The 16,004-nt window shown below is 42.7% G+C and overlaps 3 protein-coding genes across 4 annotated transcripts; 1 reads left to right on the top strand and 2 right to left on the bottom strand.

Annotated features, from left to right (window-relative positions):
- Nucleotides 1-453: 453 nt before the first annotated feature.
- YIPF1 (Yip1 domain family member 1) lies at nt 454-6,937 on the bottom strand. Of its 2 annotated transcripts, none has more exons than XM_037404569.1 (9): nt 6,739-6,937; nt 5,921-6,084; nt 5,204-5,284; nt 5,005-5,092; nt 4,760-4,876; nt 3,541-3,707; nt 2,847-3,029; nt 1,733-1,827; nt 454-735 (listed from the first exon to the last, which is right to left on the bottom strand). In XM_037404569.1, the coding sequence occupies exons 1-8, from the start codon at nt 6,767-6,769 to the stop codon at nt 1,738-1,740; spliced, it is 921 nt and encodes a 306-aa protein (XP_037260466.1). In that variant the 5' UTR covers nt 6,770-6,937; the 3' UTR covers nt 454-735; nt 1,733-1,737. The 2 variants fall into 2 exon arrangements, with proteins under 2 accessions (XP_037260466.1, XP_037260467.1); XM_037404570.1 differs by having other exon boundaries at nt 5,921-6,054.
- Nucleotides 6,938-7,956: 1,019 nt separating this feature from the next.
- DIO1 (iodothyronine deiodinase 1) lies at nt 7,957-12,650 on the top strand. The gene is made up of 4 exons (XM_037404063.1): nt 7,957-8,343; nt 9,978-10,121; nt 11,297-11,496; nt 11,972-12,650. Exons 1-4 carry the CDS (start codon nt 8,013-8,015, stop codon nt 12,035-12,037), a joined length of 741 nt encoding a protein of 246 aa, XP_037259960.1. The 5' UTR covers nt 7,957-8,012; the 3' UTR covers nt 12,038-12,650.
- Nucleotides 12,651-12,838: 188 nt separating this feature from the next.
- HSPB11 (heat shock protein family B (small) member 11) lies at nt 12,839-15,886 on the bottom strand. Its single transcript, XM_037404064.1, has 5 exons — nt 15,668-15,886; nt 15,180-15,286; nt 14,481-14,549; nt 13,840-13,883; nt 12,839-13,350 (listed from the first exon to the last, which is right to left on the bottom strand). Exons 1-5 carry the CDS (start codon nt 15,763-15,765, stop codon nt 13,243-13,245), a joined length of 426 nt encoding a protein of 141 aa, XP_037259961.1. The 5' UTR covers nt 15,766-15,886; the 3' UTR covers nt 12,839-13,242.
- Nucleotides 15,887-16,004: the final 118 nt, after the last annotated feature.

Raw genomic sequence — 16,004 nt, 5'->3', positions numbered from 1 at the left:
GATATTAGCAAATATTTCTTTACTGAAAGTACAGCAATGCATTGGAACAGGCTGCCCAGGGAGGCTGTGGAGTCAGTGTCCCTGAAGGTGTGTAAAAAAAAAAAAAAAAAAAAAAATGCATCCAGGCAGCACCTAGCAACATGGTTTAGTGATGGACTAGATAATCCTGGGTTTGCAGTTGGACTTGCTCTCAAAAGCCTTTTCCCAACCTAAATGATGCTATGAAAGAATGCAGCTAGGCCCAGGAGAGCAGGGACAGTGTAAACCATGTTCAGGTGGCGTTTGCTGCTAAAAGGACTCAGTGGCTGCATAGGGGTACCTCAAGGTGGTTCCACAGCAACACAGCAAAACCCTGTCTCACTGCCACCCCACCTTCACATTTATTACCAAATCCTCACAATGGCTTTTGAGGGGGCATACTGGGCAATTCATCCACAAAATAAGAATCTCCAATCACCTTCAGAACACTTTATTCAGAGGCAAAATAGTGCGGTGAGTGTAGATAGCATTAAAAAAAAAAAAAAAGAAACTACTGTAAAGGATTAGGATCAAGCACTCTCCTCATGGAACCAGTCAGTCTCCAGTAAGCATGGAGATGTCCATAAGTCCATGGGACATCACTGTCCTTTCTTCTACTAAAAACACACCCCCTGTTCTTGCACTTTCCATGGTCTCCAGTGAAAAAAATAATCTAAAATAAAATTACTGTACAGATGGAGAAACAGGCATTGTAATCTGAAAGAGACAAATAACTCCTGTGAATATTACAGCTCCTCACAGGCACCAGAGGATGCAGTAAGGCACATATTGATATCCAAATACTAAAATTCATTACTATCATACTGAACCTTAATAGGCACCCGGAATGAGAAACTGATTTTGCAGAAGGAGAGCTTCTGAAATTGGTCTGCATGATTAGATTGTGTCACAGCTGGTCATTTTTTATGAACATTTTTGCTAGGCGTATTTGGCCATTTAGTAATATATTTTTTTTAATCTAAGACAGCTTCTAGTCAGTAAATGCTCCAATTTCTACATACACACTTGTGGCTGGTGTACTTGCAGAGGCCTGGCCTCTGCATGTCTATCAGCCTTTTCCTGGACCTGCTCCATGTCTCATGTCTCCAACAGAACTCAAAATGTCATCTGCCGCTGGCAGTACTCCCAGCTACCAGGAAGCAAAACCCTAACCCATCCCACACCAGGAATGCAGTCCGTAGGGATGGAGTCAGCCCTGCTCAGAGGCTACACGGATGTCCCCATATACAGAGCTGTTCTGAAACATGTCACAAACACTGAGGGGATAAAAATTCAGTTTACTTTTTAATGTTAAAAGGAGAAGAAAATAGGAGTACAGTAGTTTATTGCTTAGGTTTTACCTGTGCAGTGAAAATTCTAACACACACTTTTGGGCTTGTTTAGGGGACTGAGGGGGAAAAAAACCCAACACCCATGTGACCTATGGGACTGGAGCAGGTTATTTAAATATGCGTTTCTTTGCCAAGAGTAAACTTCAAAGAAAAGAAAGATAACACGTCTCTGTTCCTCAAGAGTCTTAAGTATAGCCATAAAAATTAAAAAAACTGGAAAAAAGTTAATAAATGGTATTTATATACAGGCACCATTTGGCAAAATTGGTCCGTTAAACCCTTTTCCACTCAACTGTAGTAATGGGGAAAAGTTTTAAGATGTCTGTGGTGATTACAGAAGAAAGTTTAGAATGGATTCTTACCTTATTTATTGACTTTTTGTTACGACTGTTGTTCCATTGTGAACAGGGATAATAGGTGCAGGAAAATCCAGTTCAGGGGCATCAAAGAAGTATGCCTACATTATTACAGAGGAGAAAAAGACTGTTTAGAGAGAAACAAACAGTTCTGCTTCATCCCAGCTCTTTCTTTCCACACCCATTGTTCACAACATACAAACACAGCACTGAAATAAAAACAGAAGAGATCCACATTTGCTATCAGATTAGCAACTAAAATGGTGCTCTAAACTATACTTTTACACATAACAGCAGCTAAGGCCTTTGAAGAAGGCCTGTGATGGAAAGGATTGAATCACAGTATTTATTTGACTGTTTGCTGTTTTAACTGATGATGCTCCAGGCAGGCTCCAGTGACAGGAACCCCACCGAAGTTAGCTGCAAGTCTCCTGGTAATGCAAGAGTTGTATTATTTTTTTTTTGCCTCCCTGCATGCTGAGCTGCGAGGGAACCAAATCTGGAAGCTGGGGGAACAGAACTGAAGCCTGGATGATAATATTCTGCCTGCTGCAACAAAGAAACAACAAATAATTTAAGCACTATTCATTATGTATTTCAGTAGCATAGGGTCTTCCATTTTCATAACACCAATACTTTACTAAGTTCTAGCAGGTTTATGTTTTCATACATAAAACTCCCAAGTACACACTTAATATTGAACATTTACTCATTTTAAAGGACTAAGCATAGTACTCACTGGAATAAACTACAACTGGATACTATAAAGATTAATGCTTTGCTGATATTATGATGAATTCCAGATAAATTTAAGACTGTTCTGTGAGTGATTTTGTGGGAGTTGGACTTGATGACCCTTATGAGCCCCTTCCAACTTGAAATATTCTACGATTCTGTAATTTGTTATTGAGTTTGTTACTAGCACTGTCAAAATCAGATTGGCATCAATTTTTGCTACATTTAAAATAATTGGAAATTTTACTTTAGAAGATTTTCAGAAGTACTGTTTCTTTCTTCATTAAAAAAGATTTTCCAGCAATGAGCCAACCCCTTCTTCCCTGCACCACAACGTGTCACCAGTCACAGGAATTAAGAGATTAAAGGAAAGGCAGTGTCATACCAAACAGCCAACAGCCAGTAGGGCATGAAGCAAAACAATGGCTCCCACAGTTGCCAGTGCAATCCTCCGGTTGTCATCTCGCACAGCGGGCCAAAAGGTCATCACCAAAACAGACCCCGAAAGGCACAGGGAGAACATCATCAGGACCCAGCGCACCACTTTTTGTGGAATGATCCACAAAATCTGCAAAAGGGAGGAAAATTATTGTTAAAGAGACTCCGTGAAACAGGGATTCATTTATTTAATGCATTGTTCTATGCCATTTCATCGCTTCCAGCCAATTTGTGCACAAATTAACTTCTGCCTTATCTGATAGTCTCTGTTATTTGAGGAAAGAGTAACAACAGCTTTGCTCCTGGATAAGACAAGCATATGTCCCCTGAGTTCGGGGACCCCCTCCAAGGTCTGCTCCTTGCCAGAGTGGCCCAGAATGGTTCCTGAAGTTGCCTCAGGCTGCCTGCCAGGCTCACCAGCAGCACCCTTGCTTGGCTTTTCCCTGACCCACGACAATTCTTTACACTACACAACTTTCAACAAAAAGCTTTATTCTAGGCCAAGCAAAAGGAGCCAATTATTTGCCCAGTCCCCAAGATTTTGACCAATACAAACAATATTACAAGAAATAGCAAATTTTCTAAAGCAGGACCTTTTTGCAGGGCATCTAATAGAGGTGCACTCTTAAGGCTGTACGTACCGCTGTGGGAATGTAAACGAAGAGGGAGTAGCCATATACACACACTATCTCCAGGAACGAGTAGGAGACAATGTTCATAACTTTACTGTTCCTCCACATCAGGAATCCCCACAGAGCAAGGGGAACAAGCCAAGCGTATGCATAAATCGTTGTTGCTGCTATGGATACTGGAAATACGACAAAAGGTTAAATGTTCTACTTAGAATACTAGCCAAAAATCCAACATGTAGAAGCTTTTAGCCTTAAAACTACAAAGCTACCTTTGTAGTTACTTTCAAAATATAAAGTTTTAATTATTAATAAACTGAGAACTTTGCATTTACATCCATTTTACACCCACTACTTTGCCAGCACTTCAAGTTAGTTTAAAAGTAAAGACTCCAGAAAGTATTCTCTTGATATCTGCAATTTCTTTATTACAGTTGTGTACAAAGTGCCATTGGTTTCAGTGTAAAAGGAAGAGCATGGAGGAAAGAAAAACTTAGTTAAAAATAGAAATTCGGCTACTAGCAGCTACTGAAAAATGAGAATAGAATGCAGACATGCTTAAAAAATTGAAAGAGAACATAGACATGAGCGTTAAATCTGATATCAAAGTGACTGGATTCCCAAGTGGCAGCATTCTTCTGAGTATGCTGTGGATTTTGGAAACAAACAAAACCATGTTCCTCTGCAGGGACAGCAGCCTCCTTCATACTACAAAGACAGGTATAGACAACTGGCTCCACTCGCGAGTTCTCTGGAGCATGTTATCGGTTGAGCATCTTTTGCTTATTTTTGAGTTTGCTGGAAGGCAACGACTTCCAACCCTCAGTAGGTGATACACGTAATTTAGTAATTTTCTGTCCGAGGCCTGCAGGTTCCTAGGAGGCCACAGATCCAGAAAGGCACCTCCAAAAGCACCACAGTGACCATTGCTGGGCTTTCACTCTCTGTACAAGGGGGCATTCACTAAGGCTAGAAAAATAGCGCTAATTATTCCTGCTTGCTCTACTAAAACCCTGTAATCACTTTATGCTCTGGAGGAGTAGGGCTCTGCCAGTTATAACCCACCTTAAGGACTCATTTCACATCCCTCTAAATTTAAAGAGAGCAATCAATCAGAAGACTGCTAAATCAGAGCTGTGACCCCTTTTTGTATTACTTCATTAGTGCCTTGGAAAAAAACAAATTAAAGAAAGAAACCCACAAACTCAGGACTTATCGACTACTTACAAACCTTTTCTGAACTCGGGCACATAGTGGTACGTTGGTTTGCCCAGATGGATGAAGAAATTGGAGAGATTGCCACTGACAGCAATGGTAAAGACAAGTGTGGCACATATCCAAAATGGACCTTAAAAGGAAACAGAAAAGTTCAATAACAATTCCTCTGTCCTCTTGTTTTTTAAGTTTAGCGAGTAAAAATAAAGACAAACTCAAAACATTTAGCACAGAAGAGAACCTCTCACACCTCATACCTACCATAAAGGTCGGGATTGCTGCGGATATACAGCCTTACAAAATTCTTCCCTGGTACTGGGAAAACCGAACCTTTGATTCTGTCCAAGACCTATGAAAACATACAGATTTTTCTGTGTGAAAATCCAAGAAGGAAAAAAACCTCAATGCCTGGATAAGACAGAGGTCTGACAATAGTTCTCATCTGGAGTGGAGTATTAACCTGGTATGTGTCCACATCGAAGAATGTCTGGTAGTACTCAAATGTCCAGAAAGGGGCACTTTTCTTCTGTCCTGCAAGCAGCTGTATGGTGGGAAAGGCAACATGGAAAATGTTACAAATATTACACTATTACTTCATTTACACAATAGTTAAGTGATTTCTGTACCCGGACATAAAACAAACTTAACAGGGTGCTGCTAATTATGAATTATTTAACAGTTTCCCTTTCCCCCCCCCTTAATATTTATTAGCAGCAGCTGCCACTGCCTTCTGCCACATCATTTATAATACACGCCATCATTGGCATCACAGGTTCCTCTGGCATTGTTGATGGCTGCATTACCTCAACCCTTCAGACAAGACCTGGCTGTTTCAAAGTCTCCTGTTCTCCTGCCAGTCGCCAAGCCCACAGCAGAACCAACAGAAACAAACACAGTGCTAGGTTTTCATCTGCTGCTGCATTCATCTGGCTTATTTGCTTAGTTACATCACCACCATTTCAGTACAATTTCCTAGGCCGTAAACCACAACAGCTGAAGAGCCAACGCGCATTTGCTTCTGCCAGCTCCACTATTGAGAAAGTAACTCGTGACAGAGAAGAAGCAAGAGTTTTAAGTCACCCAGCATGAATCCCTGATGTCCTCTAGAAATCTCTCAGTGTTGCTGGCACCACCTATATGTGTGCCAGTGGAGACACTGCAGATGTAAGAGCATTACCTCTGTTTTATCGGTGTCATCGGTCCCCAGTAATTCATCATCCTCTTCTCTCCCTGGCTCCTGCAGACGGCCGTGCTGATTCTTGGGGATCTCAACTGGCTCATCAATGCTTATTGTGGTAGCATCAGGATTTGCTGCAAGCAAATTAGCTGCATCGTCAAATTCTGTAAATAAGTACATTACAAGACAGGTGATGATGATCAAGCTACCAAAATTTTTGTTCTTGTGGCTCAAAAAACTACATTAAGACCCATATGCAGCCCAAGAAAAGAGACAACACCAGCTTCAGCATGTCAGGTGCAACCTGTGTTGTACAGCCCAAGCTGGCTTGGGTCAAGCTGAACGTTTACTTAGTTAATGAAGCGTGAGGCTGTCATTTCTGCTAATTTGCCTGCATGGTGACGAACCAGCAGCACCAAAGCCCACCTCTCCTTCCCACCATCAGCCCCAGCCCAAGCACCAGCACGTCCCTGCAAGGACAAGGGGAGACTGCCTCTCTGGAGAGGCTTTAGAAATGGGGAAATTTAATATATTCTCCAAAAACTAGTCTTTCCAGACCCGAATTTATTTTCCGAAAATTCAGTCAGCCTGAAACCACACACCATTCCGCATCGCCCGCTGCCCGCCTTCAGCTGCCACCACAGCGGGTGTCACCCACAGCACAATTCCCCCTCGGGAACCGGGAGGCAGCCCTGGCGCTCCGGGCAGCGCTCCAGGGAAGCCGTTACCCAGGGACGGCCCAGAAGGCTCCCGAGGCTCGGCACGTCCCACCGCTCCCTCAGCCGGGCCGCGCTCACACCTGCCATATCCGCCTTTACCTTGGAACTTGAGGTCATCCGCCGCCGCCATTCACCCGCCTGGCCGAGGAGCAGCTCCCCACGGCCTCGGCCTTCCCGGAAGGCAGCGCCGACCCAACCCAACCGCCCCCCACCAGGGCAGGCCGCGGCCCCGCTGTAACACCGGGGCAACTGCCTCAGCTCCACGACCCCACCGCTCCCAGCAGCAGCCGCTGCTCCGCTCCCTTAAAGGGGCAGCGGACGCTGCGCCGCGGCAGCCAATCGGACGCTCCGCTGCTCCCCGCTCCCCCCCGCCTCTCGGCCTCGGCACACACGCACCGGGCACGCTCGCCGCGCCGGCCAATCGGAGCCGCTTCCGCTTTCACCCCCGCCCGTCCCCTTAAAGGGCCCGCGGTACGCAGGGCAGGCCCGGGCCGCGCCGCCTCTCTGGGCAGCGGCTGCTGTAATTGCCAATGCTATATACAGACATAGGTTACATAGTTACATGTTTATATATTCTCTTATAAATGTATCTTACATCTTCTGATAATTTGTATTTTTATATATTATCCCTATCTTTTGGGGGTATACCCTATTTTTTACATGGATCTACCCCTATATAATACCCTATATAGCTACATGTTTATATGTTCTATTATATATGTATCTTACATCTTCTGGTAATTTATAATTTTTATATATTATTCCTATCTTTTGGGGGTATACCCTACTTTTATATATATATATATATATACCCCCCTATATAATACCCTGTATTTTTGGGGCATCCTTCCAACCCCAAGCGATGAGTACCGGCATGCAGCAGAGCACCAGAGGCGGCAGAGCAGTAGGAACAGGGCACCGTTGGCACAGCACATGCAGAATGCAAGTTGGCTGTATCAACCCGGGACTCCCAGCGCCAGCATCGATGGCACCGAGCGTGCAAGCACCGAGTCCCACACATGGGGGGTCAGACCCTCAGGTACTGCTGATGTAACTCTCAGTCTGTGGTTCTGGGAAAATCCTGGTTCAGCTCCTCCAATTAGTAAAAAACATATTTGTGAATAAGCCTTGTAACGAAGCGGTTAGCACTAAAACTCTGCCGCCGCTGTAATTAACATCTTTGGTGTAGATGGAGATAGCGTGGCTGACAGGCACCTCACGCAGATGCTGAAGTCCACGAAGAGGTGACAGCCTGCAGGGCAAGGCAGAAATGTGGCCAAACACGTGAACATTTTTCCTTCCCCTCACCCTCTACCTTTGCCCCGCTGTCACGGTGTGTTCCCATCAGAAGCAGTCAGACCTTGCCCACCACAATGTTTGGCATCAGGGCATTCCTACAAAAAATCCTGATTCTTCTGCATGTTACTATGTGTGTTGTTGTTGGCAAAACACTGATGATACTGTTCCCCAATGCCATGAAAAGATACATCCTAAAACTGGGTGAAAAAAGCAGAATGAATGAGAACCCGAAGTTCAGCTACGAAAACTGGGGTCCGACTTTTTTCAGCTTCAAGTATTTGCTCTTTGTGCTGAAGGTAAAGTGGAAGAGGCTGGAGGATGAAGCCCTTGAGGGACATCCTGCTCCCAACACGCCGGTGGTGACTTTAAGCGGGGAAGTTTGTCGCCTCTTCGACTTCATGCAAGGTCAGTAAATCAGCTGTGTAGACGGGTTTGGTTTGCTAAGACAATAACTGAGAAGAGGGACAGGCAGCTGGCATGAGAGTGCACAACACGGCAAACCAGACTCAGCATTCCCTTGATGGAAAAGATGCAGCACAGTCACTCCAGCTGTCTGCCTCTTGATTTTCAAAAATAACCCACATTTATCACCCCGGCTACAATATCCCTTCATGCCAGTACATTTAGGAACCTCTCGCAAATGCTGGCTCTGTCTGGAAATACCATGTCACTGAAAACCAAGATAATGATTTGTTTTAGGGAGAGAAGACCTGGAACCAGAACCATGTGCAGGGATTCAAGAATATTGGCTGTCATTCCCTGTACATAAAGTCCACACCAGCTCCCTTAGCCAGCTTAAAGCCTGGAAAGCACACAGTGGGTTTTTTTCCAGATTCAAAGTGGCTAGAAATAATGCAGGAGAAAAAGTAGCTGCTGTGTACTTTGTCCACTGCCTCCCACTGAGATCTCTGTAGAACATGGAATTAATCATTAAGCTGCAGTCTTGATCCCCACGGGAGGAATGGCATCCTTCTCTAACTCTGCTTTCCTAATTATATATAGATACAGATACATATATTTATGTAGAAAATAGGATGCAAATTTGGAAAAGAGATACACAACATCTACAGGGAGATACCCTCTTTATTAGCTTCTTCAGGATATGGATCTATGTTAGCAGCAGTTTTTGAAGTTAAACCTGGCCAGAAGGAAAATCTGAACAAATTTCAGATAATTTAGCATAACCATAGACTAAAAGAGGTGCTTTAAGATCCTGCAAATTCTTTCACATTGAGGCCTTGCAAACAGATGCTAACACCTGTGGGCATACGCTGTGTTAATTTGTAAGCAACTGCACAGACACTCTTGCCAGTGGCTTGTGTAACATTAGTTTAATAAATAATATATAACCAGAGTTCTGTTTGGACAGGAAATTGCAGAAATACATTGAAAGCATGAAAGCCTGTGATGCATGACTGAAAAGTCTGCAGCTTTCACTCAGCTCAGCTAGAACCGATGCCTCTGAAAAAAATCAAGACATGTCCTGTCAGCTCATTAAAAGGCGTCAGGACTGTGTACTTGTATCTCGATCCCTGAGCTGCTGTCCTTTGAAAAACCTTGCAGATGATGATGATGTTTAGTGTTTTTTCATTTCCTTTGTACTAAGGATCTCGGGGAGGCTGTGATGTGCTGCATGCTGTATATCCATTTCAGATCAGTTCCCTATCCCAAAATGTGGCTAATTTGCGAATCGGCTCTCCTGATGAGGACACGAGAGAAGCCACATGACTGCACCAGCCCTCCTGTATTCACTGGGCTTTACCAAGGAAAGGGTCCCCCTCCATTAAGCTCATTGCTGGATCTGGCACAGGTCAGAGCCGCACCAGGGAAAAGCAAGCGCCTTTATGCCTGTTCTGTTTAGATGCAGATGTTCTGCTGCCAATTTTAATGTCCTAAGAAGAAAGTTATGGGATAGCTGACTTAGCCTACCATTGCCCTGGAAACTCTGTGGCAGAGGCTGAATTCAGTACACATACTCAGTTCTGTCCTTCCTCCCTCCACTATTTTAACCACCAACTGTCCTGGTTTTTTTTTTCCAGATAATAGACCTTTAATCTTGAATTTTGGAAGCTGCACCTGACCTTCATTTATGTTAAAATTTGATGAGTTCAACAAGCTCATCAAAGATTTCAGCTCAATAGCAGATTTCCTTATCATCTACATCGAAGAAGCTCACGCAGTAGGTACAGTACAAACATCACAGTAATGCCTACCAAAACTTCAGACACCTATCATTCCCTTTAGGAAGTCTGTTAGCAAAGGAGGTAACTGCAAATGGAGAAGAAACCTTCCTCACATCAAAAGTTGCAACACCAAATCTAGGCACCAGTTTGTATCCCTAATTCTCCAAAGATACTAGTCACACATCTGACTTTACACCAAGGTACTCCTGCTGAAGACACTCATCTCTGTGAAGGTGGAACACATAGTTCTATCTTTACAAACTTCCTCTCAGTGTTGGTACAGCTCCTTTTGGAAGGATAAAAAAAAAAGTAATAAAAAAGCAGTTCATAGAACAAAGGTTAAGTGTACAATGTCATCATGTGTTTTTAAAAAAATAATCCATTTTTAACATGTTTCAGGAACAGGATGCAGCCTCTAATTTGAAAAATTTAGGAAACAGACTATACATGCTCCTTTATCTACACTGGACTCTAAGTAACACATTGGTGCTGATTTTATCCCAGGGTTAAGGCAGTTGTCTAAAACGTAACATTTACAGTTTTCAAGTTTTCTAACAGTACATCACTCCCAGTAGCTGAGAAGCAGGTAATAGTCATCAAAACCTTTTACTAGTTTCTGCTTTACTAGGAAGAGTTGTATGCGAATGTGCGTTTGCATACTCCTGCAAAAGGAAGGGGCGCTTTGGCTCAAATGTTTCACTTCTCACAGATCTGGAAGTATGTTTTATTGGCTTAACTAGCAGGGTCAAGCAGAATGAACAGACACCAGCTCATAGCACTACTTACCATTATAAAATCCTCCCTGTGCCAATAATTTTGACAAACTGTACCCAAATAGGATGTATGTCCCCCACCTGATACCTTTCTAGGGTTGATTTATGTGGGAAAATTTCAGCTAAAATACATCAAATATTTCCAAATCCAGGGCAGGGGAAAAATACAGTTTACTGAAATTAAAGAAAAATAAAATAAATCTTGAGACCATTTATTTCAAAAGCGGTAGAGCTCTCATACTCTGAGGGGGGGCGGGGCTTTCATTTCACAGCAAGTTTTGGCATTAGGAGTAAACTGCAGTATTCTTGTAACACAGTTTTTTGGGATATGACAGGGTACATTCCCACCCTCAACAGATATTCAAAGTGTTCCTTGCTAAATCCCTTTCTCATTTGTTTTAGATGGATGGGCTTTTAAAAACAATGTTGTTATTAAAAATCACAGAAGCCTCGAAGATCGAAAAATTGCAGCACAATTTCTTCAGAAAAATAATCCTTTATGTCCAGTGGTTTTAGACACTATGGAAAACCTGAGCAGTTCAAAATATGCTGCATTGCCAGAACGACTGTATCTACTTCAAGGAGGGAAAGTCATCTACAAGGTAAAAAATAATAACAAGCACAATATATTGAGATTTTTTTAATTCAAAATAATTTGAGGATGGTTTACATTTAACAGTCAGCATTTCGTTCTTTTCAGGAGCTAAAAATTTCACAATTCACTGTAACAGTGGAGAGAAAAGGACTTGCAGCAAAACCAGTCCGGGCCTTTATAATGTACATATTTTATGTACACTTCAGTCTTGCTCAAATATTTATCTTTTTGCTCATTAGGAAACCTAAGTACATCTAAGCTGTGAGATCCAAGAATGCTTTCCAACTCCAGGATCCAGTTACACTGCCCTGTCCCAGTTACACAGCAGGGTATATAACCCGTGCATACACCATCTCCCATTCAATGGCTGCCATGCAAAGGAAGCCCATGCACACCCGCACACAGTTCTGTGCAACAGCCAAGCTCTAAGGGACTTCTGCTTTGACTGCTTGAGCATCACTATGATTTTATTGCCTTTGCAGGGAGGAGTGGGGCCTTGGAATTATCACCCCCAGGAAATACGTGCCATCCTGGAAAAAATGAAATAGAAAAAGAAAAGGACTTCAGAGTAAAGATGGTCTGGATAAAAAAACCTCAATTAATAAGTTTTCATAGACATGAGTGTAAGGAAGAATTTAAAAATAATATATTGAGACAACAAGAAAAAGAATACTATGTGTACATCTAAAGAACACCTATAATGTGGTTCATCACCTCTTTACCTAGGTTTTCAAGTCTCACCACAACCCCAGCTACTGCACTGTAGTATCTTACTATGCTTACACAACATGCAGTGATGAATAGTAGTTGGGTCCATTGAGCTGTCAGGACTGGATACCAACGCTTACATTTGTAAGGAATATTGTGCAGGATGAACTTCAGCGTGGTAGCATTTGCAAAAGTCGACTGGCATGCAAAACAACTGATTTCACGTTATTAAGGTTCTCTTTCTCTTGTATACGTACAATTTTCCTAAATAGTCACTTCCACTGACTTCAGAAGGCTTCTGAATAAGACAATCTCTATTTACATTTGTTTCTATTGATATTTGTTATGACAGTCATAGCATAAAGCACAGGCGGCTGTGACCCGATTGTAGAAAATATTTGTAGAAACAAGAAAAATAATCTGCAATTATTAAAAATCTATCAGAGCATTTCATACAGCTTTCGATTATTTACCCCCACCCCTCTCCTTCCTTGGGTTATTTCTAAGCGTTAGTAGATGTTTATATTCATCCTATTAATCTCCTAAGTTTGCGTTGATGAGAAAGTTGCCAATTTAAGAACTTTTGAAGGATTTGTTTGACAGTAGGAAGTAATACCCCCCACCCTTTAAGTATTTCACACTTTTTTTTTCTTTCTATTTAACTCAGAGTGCAAGGGAAATTTTTACAGAACATCAAGTTTTAATTCATACATTTTGAAAGCCTGATATAAACATACTAATTTAAACAGACTCAGTTATGCTGAAGTGTTCTAGGGTAATGGTCTAGATTATAAAACTAGAAAGCTGTCACTACAATTAACAATAGTACTACACTTAGGTCAGACTCTATGATCTTTAAAGTGTTTTCCAACCTATGTGATTGCATTCTGTTACATACATTAAAGTAGTGGGGGAATACATACTACATCCATACCTTCAAAAAACACTTTAATACAAGGTTTTAATAATAAATATTCTCTGCACTACAGATAAAAAAATGTAACTTCTTTATAAAAAAAACCTGATGTACAAATTTAAGTGGAACTTAAGTGTTTTCTGCTGTGCCCTCTGCCATCACCCGGTGCACTGACACAAAATGATCAAAGGCTGATTTGATAATGAAACGCAAGTAAGTGGCTTGGCAATCAGGAAGCTGTAGAAGGAAAAAAAATGTTATTGCATTCTCTGTAGTAACACAACAATCAAACAACTTCTGCAGAAGTTTTTTAGACAGAAGGATCTAGATATTTCTGCATCTGTTTTCAAATTACACATAAATCAAGCCCTTTCAATACCACTAGCCAGCTTTGGAGTTTATTTAGATGACAGCAATTCAAAAAATTCCCTTCCCTCCTGAATACTGCAGCCTTAAAGGCAACAATTGAAGGAGGAAAGATTGCCACACTTCTGAAAAGAGCTCTCTCACATAGTTAGGAGCACTAGGCAGGTGCAATTTCATACCCTAATCTACAAAGGAGCAGTCAGGAAGTGCAATTTCATATCATGACCTACAAATTCCTGTATCTAACATCAACCTAGCAATAATAACTGCCAATAAAAACATGTTTTGGTTTTTCACGATTTCTCCCCAGTTAGTCTAGACATCCCATTTCATGAACCGCTACTGACTGTAAATACTCACTGGAAATTCTTCCATTTGAAGCTGTCCTTCTGTGTGTTGCAAATCTGGAAAATGTATTTTAAAGCAAATAATGAAGAACAACGTGCAATGCTGTGAGAAGTTTCCACTGGACTTCAGAGTCTGAGAGAGTTTAAGAACCATGAACTTACACTGCATACAAAAATTCTTCTTTTTTTAAACAAGGTGATTTAAGAGAACAAAAGAACAAATACTTTTTGTAATATCCCAGTGTGTATATATCCCACTCATTACACTGTTTTATAAAATGTCACCCAAGAGGCATTAAAAAAACCCAAAACAAACAAACCAAACAATGCAGGAAACGGCTGTTATATAAAAATGGCTATATACAGGAAACTCTATTAGACTATGTAAGTCTGTTTTTAATTTTTGGAACATAAAAGCAAATGCACAAGTAGTGCTTTTAGCCCTTATACAGCATTTTACATCTCCAAACTGCTACAGAGACCAGCAGTGTTCACAAACTTCATTTAAATGTGCCTATTAAGTTAATATCTAACAAAATAATCATCAAGCCACACCTGACTACTCAGCAAGTAGACAGGGGGTTAAAATGACTCACTGGAAAAGATCAACATTATTCCCACAGATTCCCTGCTGCTTCAGATTCACAATCTTACCTTTTTCAATGCACTGTTCAAAATCTACTGGGTCTTCAGATATGCTTCTTTCAATCCTTAAGGTCCGCACTAAAATACATATGAAGCATCAATACAAATTCTGATTCTCTTATTGACAATTATATTTAATCCATCACTTTTCATCTACAAAGCACTTTAAAAGCACTAATTAATCCATTCTTCCTCTAACTTCTGGGTCAGGTAATACAACCACCACCCTCGTGTTCCAGGTTGGACAAACAGTAAATTTTCAGGACTTTTATGTAGCCTTTGCTCATGCTCTGACCTTGTAACAGTCCTTTCTGTTTTTGAGTTCACGTTTTCCAAAAAAGACTAAGAGAGATCTGTCATACGAAATTATAAAAATCAATATTAAAAAAAAATCATTAAAAGAGTAAGTATTGTAGTCCTGTCCATTAAATTAGAACTGCCATCACTGTGCAATAAAGCAGTTAACTATAAGCTCAATACAAGGTGTTAGAAGAACAACTAAGTGCTGGTGGGGTAGATTTTGTATTTTTTTATTTATTTATGAACAACTTTGGACATGAAGGACAATTACTTTGTCAAGTTTCACCTTTATGAACCTGGTAAAAGCAGCTCCTTACAGATTATGACATTACTGTGAGAATGTACATGTAGGCACAGACACCCACCTTAACAAGTACATATTACCTACTGCGGCACATGAAATCTTACCCAAGTAACACTGGATCGTGACTTTGCCGATTTTTACACATTTAGGAAAACCAACAATGAATTCCTGTGGGAACATGCCTGTCGTCGTCCAAAACGTTTCTGAACTTCTGTGGAGAGACAGGACAAAACCCCTGCATCATTTCCATCTACAACCATCCTGATGAAACATTGTCCTCAAACAAACAAAAAATAAAGCTGCAGAGCCGTTTTTACTGGGGGTACTTTAAGCAAAGCCCGGTAAGCACGGGGGAAGCTCTCCGCAGGTATCAATGCTTTGACGTTCAGGCTCCGTTCCCGAGCAGCACCTCAGGAGGACTCGGAACCTGCGGGGGTCCCACAGGTTTAAAATAAATACGTAAAAGTTCAACCGTGCTGCAGCAGCAGCGGGCAGGCACAGGCCAGGGCGCGGCGGGGAGGGCGGCACCGTGAGGGACCCCGGGGGCAGCGGCCGCCTCCCGCCGGGCCCGCGCCCCCTCCGGGCCCCTCACCCGTCCAGGACGCTGCCGGCGGGGTGCTGCTCGTCGCTGGAGGTGGCCAGGACCAGGGCAGCCCCCGCCGAGCTCAGGCACCAGTCGGCGGCCCTCATCCCCGGGCGGCGCGGAGGGGAAGGCCGGGCCGGCCGCTGCCAGGCAACGGCGGCGGAGCCGCCCCGCCGGCGGGAGTGCGCGGTGCCTGCCGCGGGGTCCCGCCGCCTCACAGGCGCGGGGCAGCCAGAGCCCCGCCCGGCGCCCCCGGGAGCCGCCCGGCCCGTGCCCCGCGCGGAGGGCTGCGGTGCGGCGGGGGCGGGAGGCCGGGCAGCTAGCAGCTCGCCCCGCCAAAGGCCGG

The sequence above is a fragment of the Falco rusticolus genome, chromosome 11, assembly GCF_015220075.1.
Source record: "Falco rusticolus isolate bFalRus1 chromosome 11, bFalRus1.pri, whole genome shotgun sequence".
NCBI classification, from domain to species: Eukaryota; Metazoa; Chordata; class Aves; order Falconiformes; family Falconidae; genus Falco; species Falco rusticolus.
This window is presented reverse-complemented; position numbering and strand designations above follow the sequence as displayed.